Consider the following 14386-nt stretch of genomic DNA (forward strand, 5'->3'; position numbering starts at 1 on the left):
TGGGACCGGCTGTGGTCCGCGGGGCTGCGCAGCCTCCCGCCTTCGCCCCCCGCCCCGGCGCCGCGGGTCGCGCTGGGCCCCTCGCTCCGCCAGTGTACAGCCAGTCCATGAGCGCCATAAGCGGGCAGCACTGCCTCGGGGTGACTGGCGGGAAGGTGGGGTCTGGCCATGGCCCCGACCGGACGGAGGGCAGCGGCTCGTGGGCTCCGGCGCCCTCCCGCCCTGGCCGCGCGCGGCCGCGGACTCGCGCTCCGCCGCTGGCCGGTGTCTGGGCCGGGTCACCCCGGGCCGCTGCGCCGCGCGCGGGACGTGCGAGTGTCCGCTGGCGGTGCGACGGGCGGGACGGTGCGCTCGGCCCCGCGGGGCGCGGGAGGCCGCCCGCCCGCCCTTCCCTGGCGTGGCCTCTGCCCGGCGCGCACTCAGCGCTGCGCACACCGAGGAGCCGAGCCCGGGGCCCCGAGGCCGGGGACGACGGCGGGGCGAAGCCCTGTCCCGTACGGCCGCCGGGTCTGTGTAGGAAACACGCCCTGCTCTCTCGAGTGAGGCTCCCGGGGAGACGGCGGTCCGGGCGGCCGGCGAGCGAGCGAGGCGGCGCCTCTGCCAGTCCCCGGGGCACGGAGCTAGTCGTGAAAAATAGAGCAGCGGGTTCCGGAAAGGAAAACGTTAGCTTGACCTGGCTTCGTTAATTCTCTGCTATTTCTGTATCTTGTTTCAGAACCCGCAAGTTTTGGCTGGACTGGGGGAAGGGGGCGAGAGGAACAATAGCAGCTTCTGTATAGTTTTAAGGCATTACGCATGGCGGATTTAGTGCTCAATGTATTTTAAATTGTTTAATTTTCTGTAAACTGCCGAGGGTTAGAAAAGCGAATCTGTCTGTATCTGGGCACAATTAATAGCTCTTCACTTATAGACTCCGGATATCATTCTGAACTGAAATGCTTGTGTCACTGATGTCAGTGAGGACAGTGTTAGTGGGAAAGTGGCCTGCTGCCTAGGTGTGGCCTGAGCCTCATGCTCCCCACAGGACTGTTGACTTTGTGGTTCTGTTACTTTTTTCTCACTTATCTCTGCCTTTACTACTTCTCTACGTTTTTGCGCAGCTTGCTCACTTCCGGCGGAGGAAAACAAAAGGTGACAGTGCGGATTCGAAGAAAAAGACGGCGGAGAGGAAGGGCCCGGCTTTCGTTGCGCCTATCCAGGAGGAGAGTCCGATAGCCTCCCGGGATGGTGGGCTTCTGGGAGCGGGGGTTGTTTGCAAGAGTGCGGCACACAGCGACACCCCAGATGGGGCCAGAGGGTCATTTTCAGCTCAGGTAGATTTATTCAGTGTTGTGGTTCAACATTTTGCTTCTCTGTTTTTTTACTTGGCTTTTTGAGAAATGGTCTTGATGTTTAACCCTGGTTGAACTTGAATTCATGATCCTCCTCCTTCAGGCTCCTGAGTGCTGCGATTGCAGCCATCTGCTAGCACATGTAGGTTCTAGTTATTGCTAGAGTAACTTAGTAAAAGTGATCTTTGATCTAACTTTTAAGTGGGGAAAGATGGCTTTGTTTTAGTTTATTAAAGTTAGGCAAACTTATATGGTTTTACTCTAAGTGAATAATTTACTGATTTTGAGAAATTTTGGATTGATTGCTTAAAGGTAAGTGTTATTTTGCTGCTTTGGTAATGGCAATTTTACAACTGTAATTTGTCTGTGGTATGGTTCTGTGTGGTTGTATCAGCCTCTTTGACAGATGTTAGACACAGTATGATACCCTGTCTTCTTTGAAATGCACTTGATTGTTGTCTTTGCCTTTTCCTCCTTTTTGAAGGTAGGATAGGAGGAAGGTTAGGGATAGGATAGGAGGAAGGTTAGGGAGGTATGGCAGAGGTAGTGTGTGGCTGAAAAAGCTGACTCTGGTGCTGCAGGCCTGTGAATGGCATGGAGCTCTTCTTTGGGCATTGACAGTGAGAAGGGGCTGCGCTCCTGGGCCTTCAGACTGCTTTTAGGTGGGCTTTTCTTTTTCACTTTTATAAAGTGAGTCATTAAAGCGTGACCTGCTCTGCCATGTACACCTTAGGGTACAGTCAGATGATGTTTGCTAGGATGTTTGCTGGTAGATTCAGTTTTCCAGAAATTGGAAAATAATGTGGAGAGCAGAATTTTGTTCAAAGCTGTGATACATACATCTGGCTAGCCTTATTGATAAATGTAATTGTGCCTGTATCTAAAATGTGTGATAGTCTACCTATAAATCTGCAGTTTGCTTCTTTAGAAAGGCGTGAGACCTTGGCTTGGTGCTTGTGTGAGATCTGGAGCACTGGACCGACCTGGTGTGCTCTGGAGCACTGGACTGCCTGGTGGTCACGCGGTTGCCTGATTAGGTTCATGTCACCCTCCCTGCAGTTTTGTCCTGTGGGCCACCTGTCACTTATCATTGTAACTCTCAGGTTAGTGAAGCTGTCTTAGTGGCTGAGGGGAGACGCCTATGTTGAGAAGGCCTTTACTTGCTCCAAGTGATTCTGCACTGCAGGACTCTTGTCAGGCTCTCTGAGGAGAACATAGTGGATAATTAACCCCTCCCTCCCTCCCTCCTTCCTTGAACTGGGGCTTGAACTCAGGGCTTTGTGTTCTTAGTTTTTTCATTCACAGCTTATGTTCTACTACTTGAGCCATGCCTCTTGTTCAGTGTTTTTGCTGGTTAGAGATATGAAGCTAATGGAGTTTTCTGTTTGTGCTGGCTTTGAACCACAATCTTGAGATCTCAGCCTCCTGATCTAGTCATTTTTTTTTTCTCTTCATACTTTTTCTTCAGAATTTTGACGAATCTCTTTATGTCACCAGATTCTTATTGTGAAAAATGGCAGATACACAGTTTGTCATCTTGCCCTGTCTCCTCCAGGAAATCTTTCTTCTAGGTGTGTGTGGGTAGGGGGTGGGAGTGGGGGAAATGTATGGGTGTGTGAGTGTATGTGATTATGAAAAATGATTGGTCAGCCAGGCACCAGTGCTCACACCTGTAATCCTAGCTACTCAAAAGGCTGAGATGTAAGGATTGTGATCTGAAGCCAGCCCAAGCAGGAAAGAGCTGGCTTAAGTGGTAGAAGACTAGCTTTGAGTAATAAAGCTCAAGGACAGTATTCAGGCCCTGATTAAGCCCCAGGATGGGCACCAACATTTAAAAATTTTTTTTTAATTAAAAAAATTTTTTTTGTCAGTCATGGGGTCTGGACTCTGGGCCTGGGTGCTGTCCTTCAGTTCTTCAGCTCAAGGCTAGCACTCACTTGAGCCACAGCACCACTTGTGGCTTTTTTCTGCTTATGTGGTGCTGAAGAATCGAACCCAGGGTCTCATGCAAGCGGGGCAAGCGCTCTACCACTGAGCCAACTTCCCAGCCATTTTTTTTTTTTTTTTTGCCAGTCATGGGGTCTGAACTCTGGGCCTGGGTGCTGTCCTTCAGATCTTCAGCTTAAGGCTAGTACTCTTATCACTTGAGCTACAGTGCCACTTGTGGCTTTTTCTGCTTATGTGGTGCTGAGGAATAGAACCCAGGGCCTCATGCATACAAGGCAAGCACTCTCCCACTGAGCCACCTTCCTAGCCTGAGTGTTTTTTAAGTTCTCTGTATGTTCTGGATATTAGAGGCCTTAGTTTACATTTTGAAGAAGAGATAGACTTGATCTGTACTTTTGAAACTGGCTAAACTCTCCTGACTCCCTCATTCCTGCTGGTCCCATGATCAGAGATGTGTTCATTCACTCCATCCTGGCACGGGCCTCTTGGGAGTGTGGCATACTCAGAGGCTCCATTTCTAAGTGCTCTGGACTTGTGTGAAATCCTAGATGTCTGTGTCCAAGTGGCTCCTCCTGGTATCCAGGGCCTTTGAGCTTCAGGTCCCATCAAGTATGTGAGGAATCCCTCAGGAGCATTTCAGGTCATTTCCATTCATTTCTGTAGCAGTTTTGAAGATTGTGCTTTCATTTCTAAGATGGCATCTGACTTTTCCTGAGAGAAAGCTCCACTTGAAATGGATTTCACAATGGTACCTGACTCTCTTCCTCCTAATATGAAAAATTTTGTTTCTAACTCATTGCCTTCATGGACAGGTAAGCATTGTGTGTATAGTTTTAGAGTCATGCTGACACCTGACCTGGTGCCTACTGGGTTAGTGCTGAGCTTTGAGTCGCTGGCTGGTATCTGGTTCCTGTCAAGAGTGGCTGCAATGAAGAGCAATATGGGCTCTGCTGGGCTGGTTGTGATCACCAGGGCCAGAAAGGCTCTCAGTGGAATCAAAGAGAGCAAAGAGAGGAGGTGGGTAGAGAGCCATGGGAACCACAATGACTTGTAGGATGGACAGACACCAGGACTAGTGATTGACATGATGGTGGGAACAGGACTGGGACCGAGACCAAGAACGTGATCAGATCAGAACTCTCCAGATCAGTTCCCTGCCCTATTGGTTCCACAGTGAGTTTTCTCTAGAGGTCTATGGCCATTTCAAGGCACACTGCCCCAGCACAGTTCCCTAGTTACTGCAGGAAGGGGAGTTAGCTTCGTTTTGAGTCTGATGTGCTGGTAGGGCAATGTATTACCTGAGGGAAGCCCTAAGAGACTGGCTTCAAGGTCAGAGAGGGACAGCAGGAGCCTGGTGGGAGCTCTGTGAGACACAGGCCTGTATCTGCTCCTTTTCCTTTAGATCGCTTGCTAAAGCGTTCCTGTGGTGGGAATATTAAGACAGAGGTATTCTGTGTTTTGGTGTCAAGGTAGCTTTTTTTTTTTTTTTTTTTTTTTTTTGGTACTAGGGATTGAATCCAGGGCCTAGAGCATGCTAGGTGAGTGCTCTATCACTTGAATACCCCCAATCCTTTTGTTTATATTTTTACTTGTGAGATAAGGTCTGGCTAATTTGCCTTGGCTGGCTTTGAATTTATGATCCTTTTTCCTCTGTGTCCTGAGTAACTGGGATCACAGGTGTGTACTATCATACCTGGCTTTGAATGTTTTTTTTTTTGGTTGGTCATGGGGCTTGAACTTTGGGCTTGGGCGCTGTCCCTGCACTCTTCAGCTCAAGGCGAGTGCTCTACCACTTGATCCACAGCACCACTTTGGTTTTCTGGTGGTTCATCGGAGATAAGAGTCTCACGGACTTTCCTGCCCAGGCTGGCTTTGAACCCTGATCCTCAGATCTCAGCCTCCTGGGTAGCTAGGATTACAGGTGTGAGCCACTGGCGCCCGGCTGGAATGGTTCTTTTTTTTCTTTTCTTTTCTTTTCTTTTTTTTTTTTTGGGTCCAGTCGTGGGGCCTGAACTCTGGGCCTGGGCGCTGTCCCTCAGCTCTTCAGCTCAAGGCTAGCACTCTACCACTTGAGCCACAGCGCCACTTCTGGCTTTTTTCTTTTTCGCTTATGTGGTGCTGAGGAATCGAACCCAGGGCCTCATGCATGCAAGGCAAGCGCTCTACCACTGAGCCACCTTCCCAGCCCTGGAATGGTTCTTAAGAAAGAAAAATGTTGAACTTATTTTTGGCTTTAATTCAGGACCTTGGCACTATCCCTTACTTAGCTTTTTCTCAATGGCATTGAGAATCAATAGTATTTGCAACAACTTTTGCTGATTTAGTGGGTGTAAAATTTTCTTTGAAAGTTATATCTTCAGCCAGGCACTGGTGGTTCATGCCTGTAATTTTAGCTAGTCAGGAGGCTGAGATCTGAGGATCGCAATTCGAAGAGAGCCTGGGCAGGAAAGTCCTTGAGACTCTTATCTTCAATGACTATGGCTATGGCTCAAGTGGTGAAGCACTAGCCTTGAGCAAAAGAAGCTCAGGGACAGCACCCAGACCCTGAGTTGAAACCCAAGACTAGCAAAATAAATAAATAAATAAATAAATAAATAAATAAATAAATAAATAAAATTGCATCTCATGTTGGTTCAGCATTTGTTGCCTTTCCCAGTCAATTTATGCATGCTTTTTATCTTGTTGGTATCACTTCTCACTTCTTATGGCTAAAGAGGCTTGGATGTTAATGTGCTGGCTGGTGTCAGGACTGTAGAATATGTTGGATGTTTTTCCATAATTTTTAATGTAAATATAGTTTACATACCTTAAAATTAACTTGTATTCAATAAATATTATTTTATAAGATAAGAAGCACATAGACATTGCACTTTTTTGTTCCTCCCCTAAGAATATCCTCTTTTGATCTCACTGTATGTGAATGCCTAGAGTCCTGTATAGTTTATCATATCCTTGAGTATTTTAGATCTAGCATGAGAGAATACATGCACCATTTGTCTCTGAGCTTGGCTTACCTCACTTGATTTGTTCTAGGTCCATTCACTTCCCTGTAATGACAGATTCACCACTTTAATACATGCTAGTAGATTTTAGGACAGGATAGTGTTGCACATCACCTGTCTATCTACTTCCAGATGTTTTCATGACCCTAGTAGGAAACCTCATAGTCATTGGCAGTTGCCCCCTCTTCCAGTGATAGTTTGCTCCTGTGAATTCTCTGGGCCACATCCTTTGCTTTCTTTTCCTAGGAGCAAGAACAAGATAATGAACTGGTGAGAGGACCTAAGGATGTGGCTGGCCAGCAGCAGCAGCAGCAGCAGCAGCAGCAGCAGCAGCAGTCACTTCAGGTGATCCACATGGCCTGGCCTGGGCTCTCAGCCCTCACAAGTTTGAAAAGTATACTCTATTATTCACACCATGATTCATCAGGTCTTGGGAACTAGGGAGGGTTGCAGATGGGGAGATGCATCTGAGAATATACAATGGTGCTGTGCCTTTGCTGCCTTCTCTTCTATTTTGTTTCCATTCTGTTTGAGGCCCTTCCCAGGGCAGATAGAAGGGCAAGGAGTCTGGCACATGCCAGACTGTGTGAAAGATGCACTGACCACACTTGCTACAAATTGCAATCTAATGAGAGAAGTTTTAGGGAGGGGTGGGTGCTGGCAGAGGCTGCCTGATTAACCACTAGTGTGGGGACACATGGTACTGTAGAGAGTGGGCATCACCCTCCTGTGTCACATTTCTCCCCTGCCCCTTGGTTAGTTTCTGGCTTATGCTCCCTGGTATTGCCCTGTTCCAAGCCTGGCCTTCATCAGGCCTGGCTTTTCTGCCCGCAGACAGTGCCTACCCTTGAGTTGGAAGCACTGCGCTTGAGCCTGAACAACATGCACACAGCACAGCTGGAGCTGACACAGGCCAACTTGCAGAAGGAGAAGGAGACAGCTCTGTCAGAACTGCGGGAGATGCTCAACGGCCGGCGGGCACAGGAGCTGGCGCTGCTGCAGAACCGGCAGCAGTGTGAACTGGAGCTGGTGAGGGAGCAGCATGCGCGGGAGAAGGAGGCAGTGCTTCTCCGCTGTGGGCAGGAGACAGGTACTGAGCCAGCTCTGGACAAGGACCTTTACTAGCTACAGCTCGAAAGCAGTGACTTCCTTAAGAAGCTGCCAGCTTATTTTCTAAATATTTTCCCCTTCAAAGTAAATATTCCTGCCTTGCTTCTTTCTTTCTTGGTCTGAGATGAGGACTCAACTTAGTATCTGACACTTTCACTCATTAGCTAGTGCTCTACCAACCGAGCCATGATTCTAACCCCACTTTCCTGTTTCTGTCCTTGTGGAATCAGACAGTCCCATCCATAGCAGTGTCTGGGCTCTCTAGAAGCACAAGGAAGCTTGGCCAGGTACACCCTGCTGCTAGGCTGTGCTGTGCTGGGCGGTGTTCAGGCTTGTATGTCTGTTCATTCTGGACACGATTTAGTGGTGCCCTGACTGTGAAGCTCTGTATGCTAGGTCAGCTGTGGTTTTTTTTCTGTGCATCTTTATCCAGAATCCAGCCTCCATTGGACTGGCTTCATTTGCCTGGAAGTTTATCCAACAACATCTTCAGTAGACTACTTGTCTATTGGCTTTGTCAGCCCAACCCAGATGCCCCTGGACACTGACCCTGTCTTGTGCCCAGTGGACTGTCATTCTTCTGGTCAACAGTGTTGCCCACTGGCTGACCTGCACTTTTTTTGTGCTAGTCCTAGGGCTTGAACTTAAGACCAGGGTGGTATCCCTTAGCTTTGTCTGCCCAAGGCTGGCACTCTGCCACCTGCGCCACCGCTCCACTTCCGGCTTTTTGGTGGTTAATTGGACATAAGCGTCTCATGGGCTTTCCTGTGTAGACTGGCTTGGAACCATGATTTTTCCAACTCAGCCTCCTGAGTAAATAGGATTATAGGTGTTTAGCCACCCGTCCTGGCTCCTACTCTCCTTTTAGATTTGGTAATTCTTGGCATACACTGAGTTCTTTATGACTAATACATGCTTTGTTGTTGTTGTTTTATTTTTCTGAGGGCAAAGTCTCCTAGTGAAGCCCACTCAGGCTGGCTTCAAACTTGTGATCCACCTGCTTTCCAAGTGCTGGTATTACAGACATGTATTACTAGGGCAGCCTAATGCATGCTATTTATTTATTTATTTATTTATTTATTTGCCAGTCGTGGGGCCTGAACTCTGGGCCTGGGCACTGTCCCTCAGTTCTTCAGCTCAAGGCTAGTGGCCTACCACTTGAGCCACAGCGTCACTTCTGGCCTTTTCTGTTTATGTGGTGCTGAGGAATCGAACCCAGGACCTCATGCATGCGAGGCAAGCACTCTACCACTGAGCCACCTTCCCAGCCCTGTTTTGAAAAATGGGGCTGGGAACGTGGCTCAGTGGTAGAGTGCTTGCCTCGCATGCATAAGGCCCTGAGTTCCATTCCTCAGCACCACATAAGCAGAAAAAGCTGGACGTGGGGCTGAGGCTCAAGTGGTAGAGCGCTAGTCTACAGCTGAAGAGCTGAGGGACAGCGCCCAGGCCCAGAGTTCAGGCCCCACGACCAGCAAAAACAAAAAAAGAAAATTCTTTTGTGTGCATTCTATATTAAGTTTCAACTTTATTGAGAATATGGCATATCACCTGCCTGTTTAAAAGAATAGTTTCATGACTTTTGGTGTGTTTGCCAGTTATGTAGGCATCCCCGCAGTGCAGTCCAAGGTTAGCCAAGGGCAAACTTGCTCTTGAATAGGGCTTAATTTAGGCTGGTTGAACCTATTGTTTGCCTGTCAAGTTTCCACATGACAAATGGATACAGTGTGTTGTTAGCTATAGCAGTTCCTGTAAAGCCCCTCCCCTGCCTGGTACAGCAGGAACCTGAGCTGAAGAGCCCTGCAGTGCTAGTGAGAAGTGTCATGCAGGTTTGGAGGGGTGTGTGTGTGTGTGTGTGTGTGTGTGTGTGTGTGTGTGTGTGTGTGTGTGTGTGTGTGTGTGTGTGTGTGTGTGTGTGTGTGTGTGTGTGTGTGTGTGTGTGTGTGTGTGTGTGTGTGTGCCAGTCCTTGGCTTGAACTCAGGGCCTGGGTGCTATAAAGGGTTTCCTGGGCCAGGTACTGGTGGCTCATGCCTATCATCCTTGCTACTCAGGAGGCTGAGCTCTGAGGATCATGCTCAAAGCCTGCCCAGGCAGGAAAGTCCATGAGACTCTTTATCTCCAGTAAACCACTGGAAAAGTGGAAGTGGTGCTGTGACTCAAGTGGTAGAGTGCTAGCCTTGAGCTGAAGAGCTGAGAGACAGCGCCCAGGCCCAGAGTTCAAGCCCCATGACTGACCAAAAACAAAAACAAAAAACCCCCAGAGGCTTGTGGAATTTTCTGCTTGGGCTGGCTTTGAACTGTGATCCTCAGATCTCAGCCTACTGAGTAACTAGGATTATAGGCTGAGTCACTGGTACCCAGCTCTTTACCTGGTCTTTTAGGAGGTCCTGCTTAGCTGGAAATCTCAGTCTTTTGTTTAGGTGTAAGTTGTTTACTTAAGCCAGATATCTTCTTAAAGTCCTGCCTGCTGTGAGCATTCCAATTGTCCATGGTTATTGCGGGGAGAGCAGGTTACAGGGTAGGTAGAGACTCTGGTCTGAACTACTTGTTATGTTTGTTTTGCAGCTGAGCTGAAGGAGAAGTTACGGTCAGAAATGGAGAAAAATGTCCAGATGATGGAGGTGTGTGGCTGATCAGTAATGCAGTTCTGTGTGTACACTGTTTTCCTTTCTTATTATACCCCACTGAAATACCCCTTATTTTGATGCAAAATCCATTACAGGGTTATTGGAACTATTGTTACTGACAGAAAGCAAATTGATACATTGTTAGGTGTAGTGATTTGGACCTTTTTTTTTGTCTTCTAGTCGTGGGCCTTGAACTCAGGGCTTGGGTGCTGTCCCCAAGCTCTTTTTGCTCAAGGTTAGTGTTCTACCACTTTGAGCCATAGTGCCATTTCCAGATATAGTGGTTTGTGCCTATATTCCCAGCTACTTGGGAGGTGGATTTGAAAGACCCCCGACTTCGGGTGTCCCCCATATCAGGACCTCCCTGCCCCAAGCAGCAGTCAGACGACAACAGATGCAAAAGGCAAGAGGGTTTTATTTGGGCATGCCCAGGTTCCCAGGTGCACATGACCTCGAGATCCGCAAGGTTCGGGTCAGTGGCTGGGAACCCCGAGCAGTCCCGGGGATGGTCCTTTTATGGGACCCCTCTGTCCGTTACAGGAGTGCCCACGCTTTTTCAGCCAGTAAATTTAAAGTGTTACAACCTGGTCTGCACGCAGGCAGCCAATCCTTTTAAAACAAATCATGTGTTTTGGCCAATCACTGTTCGAGGGGGTCCCTCGGTGTACGTGCCGAGTTGTGTGTCTCCGGCCCTTGGTATGAGGAAGTGACCTTTGTCCGAGTCGATGCCTAATCGTTCGCTCACACCAGGGGGCTGACTGCGGGGTGGGGTTAGTTAGTAGTGTGTGGGCTTATTGATTAACTGGTGAGGTTAGTTATCAAAAGGGGGAATATGGGGGTAATATAATTTTCTTAGCAAAGCATGTTACAGAAGCCAGAAATAGCGTGGTTAGATACAAAACTCTGTTCCCCTAAAAAAAAGGAGGCTCAGGGCCTGGTTGGTTAGGGAGGGGGTCTTTCATTCCCCCATTTCTTTTGTTAGTGCCTCTAACCTTAGAGGCTTTGTCCTTTTTTTTATTTTAACTACCAGTTCCCTGTTGTCTGAGGGCTTGATATTGTTGGGTCAAAACTAGGGCCTGTACTACCGATAGGCAGTCTTTTACAAATTGTATCAAGCGGTTCACAATGCAAGGGCCTAAAGTAAGGATTAGCATTAGTAGTATAAGTGGTCCCATTAAGGAGGATAATAGGGTAGTGAACCAGGAGACTTGTTCCATAATCCTTCATACCAGCTCTGTTGGGACTCAAATTCCCGCTTTCTTTTATCTAGCCTCTCTTTGAGTTTGTCTAGGGTCTCGATTATTACTCCTGTTTTGTTAGCGTAAAAACAACACTCTTCTTTTAAGGCTGCACATAGGCCCCCTTCCTTTAGAAAAAGCAAGTCTAACCCCCTTCGATTTTGGAGGACTACCTCAGCTAAGGAGCTTATGGAGTCTGTCAACGCCCGGACAGACTTTTCTAGGGTCTTTAAGTCTTTATTTACAGCCTGATGTAGGAGCATGTATTGATCTGCCTTCATCAGGGCTGTGGTTCCTGTGGCGATTCCGGCCATTATTCCTCCAAGGCCCAAAAGAACAGCTAGGGAGAGAGTTACAGGTTCTCTGTTGTCCCTGTATACAGGGTTCTCGAAATACTGGAGGACAAATTCATCGGGATGGTAGGTGATGCGGGGCCAAATTTGCACTAGTACACAATAATCCCTAGTTGGGTTAAAAATGGCTGCTGACACACACGGGGTAATTCCAGTGTTACAAACCCAATTTTCCTTTGGCTTGCAGAACCTTTATCTTAGAACAGCCTTAAGGCACCACTGTGATGCAGAAGCTTGCTAGATTTTAAGGCTAAGAGTATTACCTCCATTGATAACACACTCAGGTTATTACCATACCAGAGCCAAACTAGGCTGTGACCATAGAGTGGATTTCCAGTCATTATGCACTGAAGTGCCTAAGACAAGCAAGCCAGTGATATCCTTGTCCCCAATATCCACTGTGGGAAGAGAGGGTTTCTGGATATCACCCAAAAGAATGTCCCACAAGATCTTAGATTTAGCAGCAGTCAACCAGGAAGCAGACTCAGGTGATGGAATCAAGCAGGAGTTCCTCCAAGTGACTGTCAGGCCGTCGTTGAACTTTACCCATTAGGGTATGCAGCAGCAGCAGCAACCGTAACAGCAGCAGCAGCAGCAACAGCAGGATCTCTCAGTGGCTCCAAGGGACTGTCACACCTCATGCTCGGCTGTAAATTCCTACACAGACTGGTTAAGGATACATTGCATAGGCTTGGCAGGCTTTGATCCTGCTGGTTTTTAAGATCTTTTAAACAATAGCTCAGGACAATTTACCAAAATCACAACTTTTTACTATCCAGATATTTTAGTAAATACACACAGAAGGCTTAGTCTTGTAACCATCTCTGACAAATGCAGTCTCCACACCTTGCACACCTACAAGAGTTAACACTATTTTTTATGCCCTTTTTAAAAAATTATTTTATCTATTTTGCCTCATTTTTCCAAAACTGACTCTGGACCCTTGATCTTAAAATGGGGGTAGAAGGGCGAAGGTCCATCTTCTGTAACTTCTTCAAGCTGACTTTAGGGGCGTTGATCTTACCTAGCCAGGAGCCTATAACCTTAGCCTATTTTACAAAGAGGCCATCAGGGTTAGATGTCATTAAGAACAATATTTAACTTTTGACAACTGCACAGACCTTTTCTCCAGCTATAGCAGTGTAGCTTGTTTAGCACTCTGGTTTGTAAAAGCATCTTTCTGGATGACTTAGGAATGTGATCTCTAGTGACCCTAACACAATGCCTGAGTTACCTTTGCAGGCCTTTAGACAGATATCAATAGAAACGCACTCTCAGGTTTACAAACTTTTTCCTGAGAAGATGAATTTCATGTAACTGGTGTCAGCTCAATATTACTGCCAATTAGAGCTTTTGGCACATAAAGGGGTTAAGATTTAAACTACCCCCCATATTTTATAACATTAACTTTTTTACTATCACAGAGGACTGGCAAGTTCCTGTCCCTTACAAGGTAGTCATGAACATTAGGCATGCTTCCAAACTATCTTCCTATGACCTCCCGGCTCTGATCAGTTTTGAAGGGCCACGCACAAATGACTCTAGGATCTGACATTTCTGCCATCCAAGCAGTGGCTTACTGCCTCTGGATGTTCCTCCATTGTTTTTGTCCCAGGAGTGTCTTCTCTACACTGGATAAATGCCTCATTGGCATTTTCCTTAGCTGGTTGCTGGACTTGAACTCGGGGCCTGAGCACTGTCCCTCAGCTCTACAGCTCAAGGCTAGCACTCTGCCACTTTGAGTCCCAGACTCGGGGCTTGAATGCTGTCCCTTAACTCTTCAGTCCAGGGCTAGTACTCTGCCACTGTGAGTCCCAAAGCATCTCTGCTTGCTCTTTCAGCACTCTGCTGGCTGAGTAGAGGTGACAGTCTCACAGGGACCTTTTTCTGCCCGGGCTGGCTTTGAACCAGTTTGCAGATCAATGAGTCTTATAAAAGGCCACTTTACTCCAATTGAAAGCAACAAGGTGGTCAACATAGAAGTAGCTTTTAAGCATGCTCTTACCTGAAACTTATTAAGAGTCAAAGTTACATCTGACAAACTATAGGAATCCTCTGTGCTTTGCTCTGGACTTTGCTGGAAACTCGAAAAACCTATAAGAGCAAACTAGAATAGCAATTATTTTGGTAATCCTAATTTTTCCTTTGTGCACATTGAGGCCAATGTCAAGAACAATTTTACATTTAAACTTTATATCCAAAAATCCATTCCCTATTTTTTTAAACCTCTTATTAATCACCTTTATTTTATACTTTAGTTATTATTTGCGTTTTGAAAAGATCCCTTGAAATCTTGAGGCCAAGTGTCACTCATTGCCTCTTGGCTTCTTGTTTTAAAACAGACATACATTAAGATTTTTAAACTCAGATGACAATTTTTCCTTAATGAGAAAATAACAATCATCATAACTGAACCAAAAAGTTAGACTTAGCGTCTTTATGACTTTTAAAAACATCCTAATTGTAAACATTAAAAGCAAGTCACATTATACAAATAACTTTTTAACCCTCTTTTTAAGGCCTTCCTAATTTTAATGTTAACACATCCAAGGGGAAGTTTTAGCAATACTAATCAGATCATCACATCACTCATTTTAATCATGTTTTCAGTGGCTATCCTCAGGGAAAAGAGACAGAACAACGATGGGCCACTTGGCCCCTCCTATGGAATAGGCAGGCACACACCCAATCCGACTCTTTAGGGTTAGATGAACTGCGTTTGTGCCAGCTTGCCTTACCATGGGTGGACTCCTCCCAGGGCCTGTCCCACCATGCATGAC

The 14386-nt window shown here is 46.9% G+C and overlaps 1 protein-coding gene across 8 annotated transcripts in view; it reads left to right on the forward strand.

Moving 5' to 3' along the window:
• Pcnt (pericentrin) overlaps positions 1 to 14386 on the forward strand; it is a 108783-nt gene that overhangs the window by 525 nt on the left and 93872 nt on the right. For 7 of the 8 annotated variants that reach the window (XR_011373589.1, XM_070030881.1, XM_070030882.1 and 4 more), the window contains exons 2-5: positions 1101 to 1313; positions 6527 to 6625; positions 7115 to 7370; positions 9954 to 10009. Coding sequence is in view for 7 of the 8 variants with exons in the window: in XM_070030881.1 (XP_069886982.1) it covers positions 1101 to 1313; positions 6527 to 6625; positions 7115 to 7370; positions 9954 to 10009 (624 nt within the window). In the remaining variant the exon portion in view is untranslated. The remainder of the gene's footprint in view (positions 1 to 1100; positions 1314 to 6526; positions 6626 to 7114; positions 7371 to 9953; positions 10010 to 14386) is intronic. The other variant, XM_070030887.1, reaches the window with a different exon arrangement.

The sequence above is a fragment of the Dipodomys merriami genome, unplaced genomic scaffold (assembly GCF_024711535.1).
Source record: "Dipodomys merriami isolate MVZ:Mamm:240054 unplaced genomic scaffold, mDipMer1.0.p SCAF_2, whole genome shotgun sequence".
NCBI lineage: Eukaryota > Metazoa > Chordata > Mammalia > Rodentia > Heteromyidae > Dipodomys > Dipodomys merriami.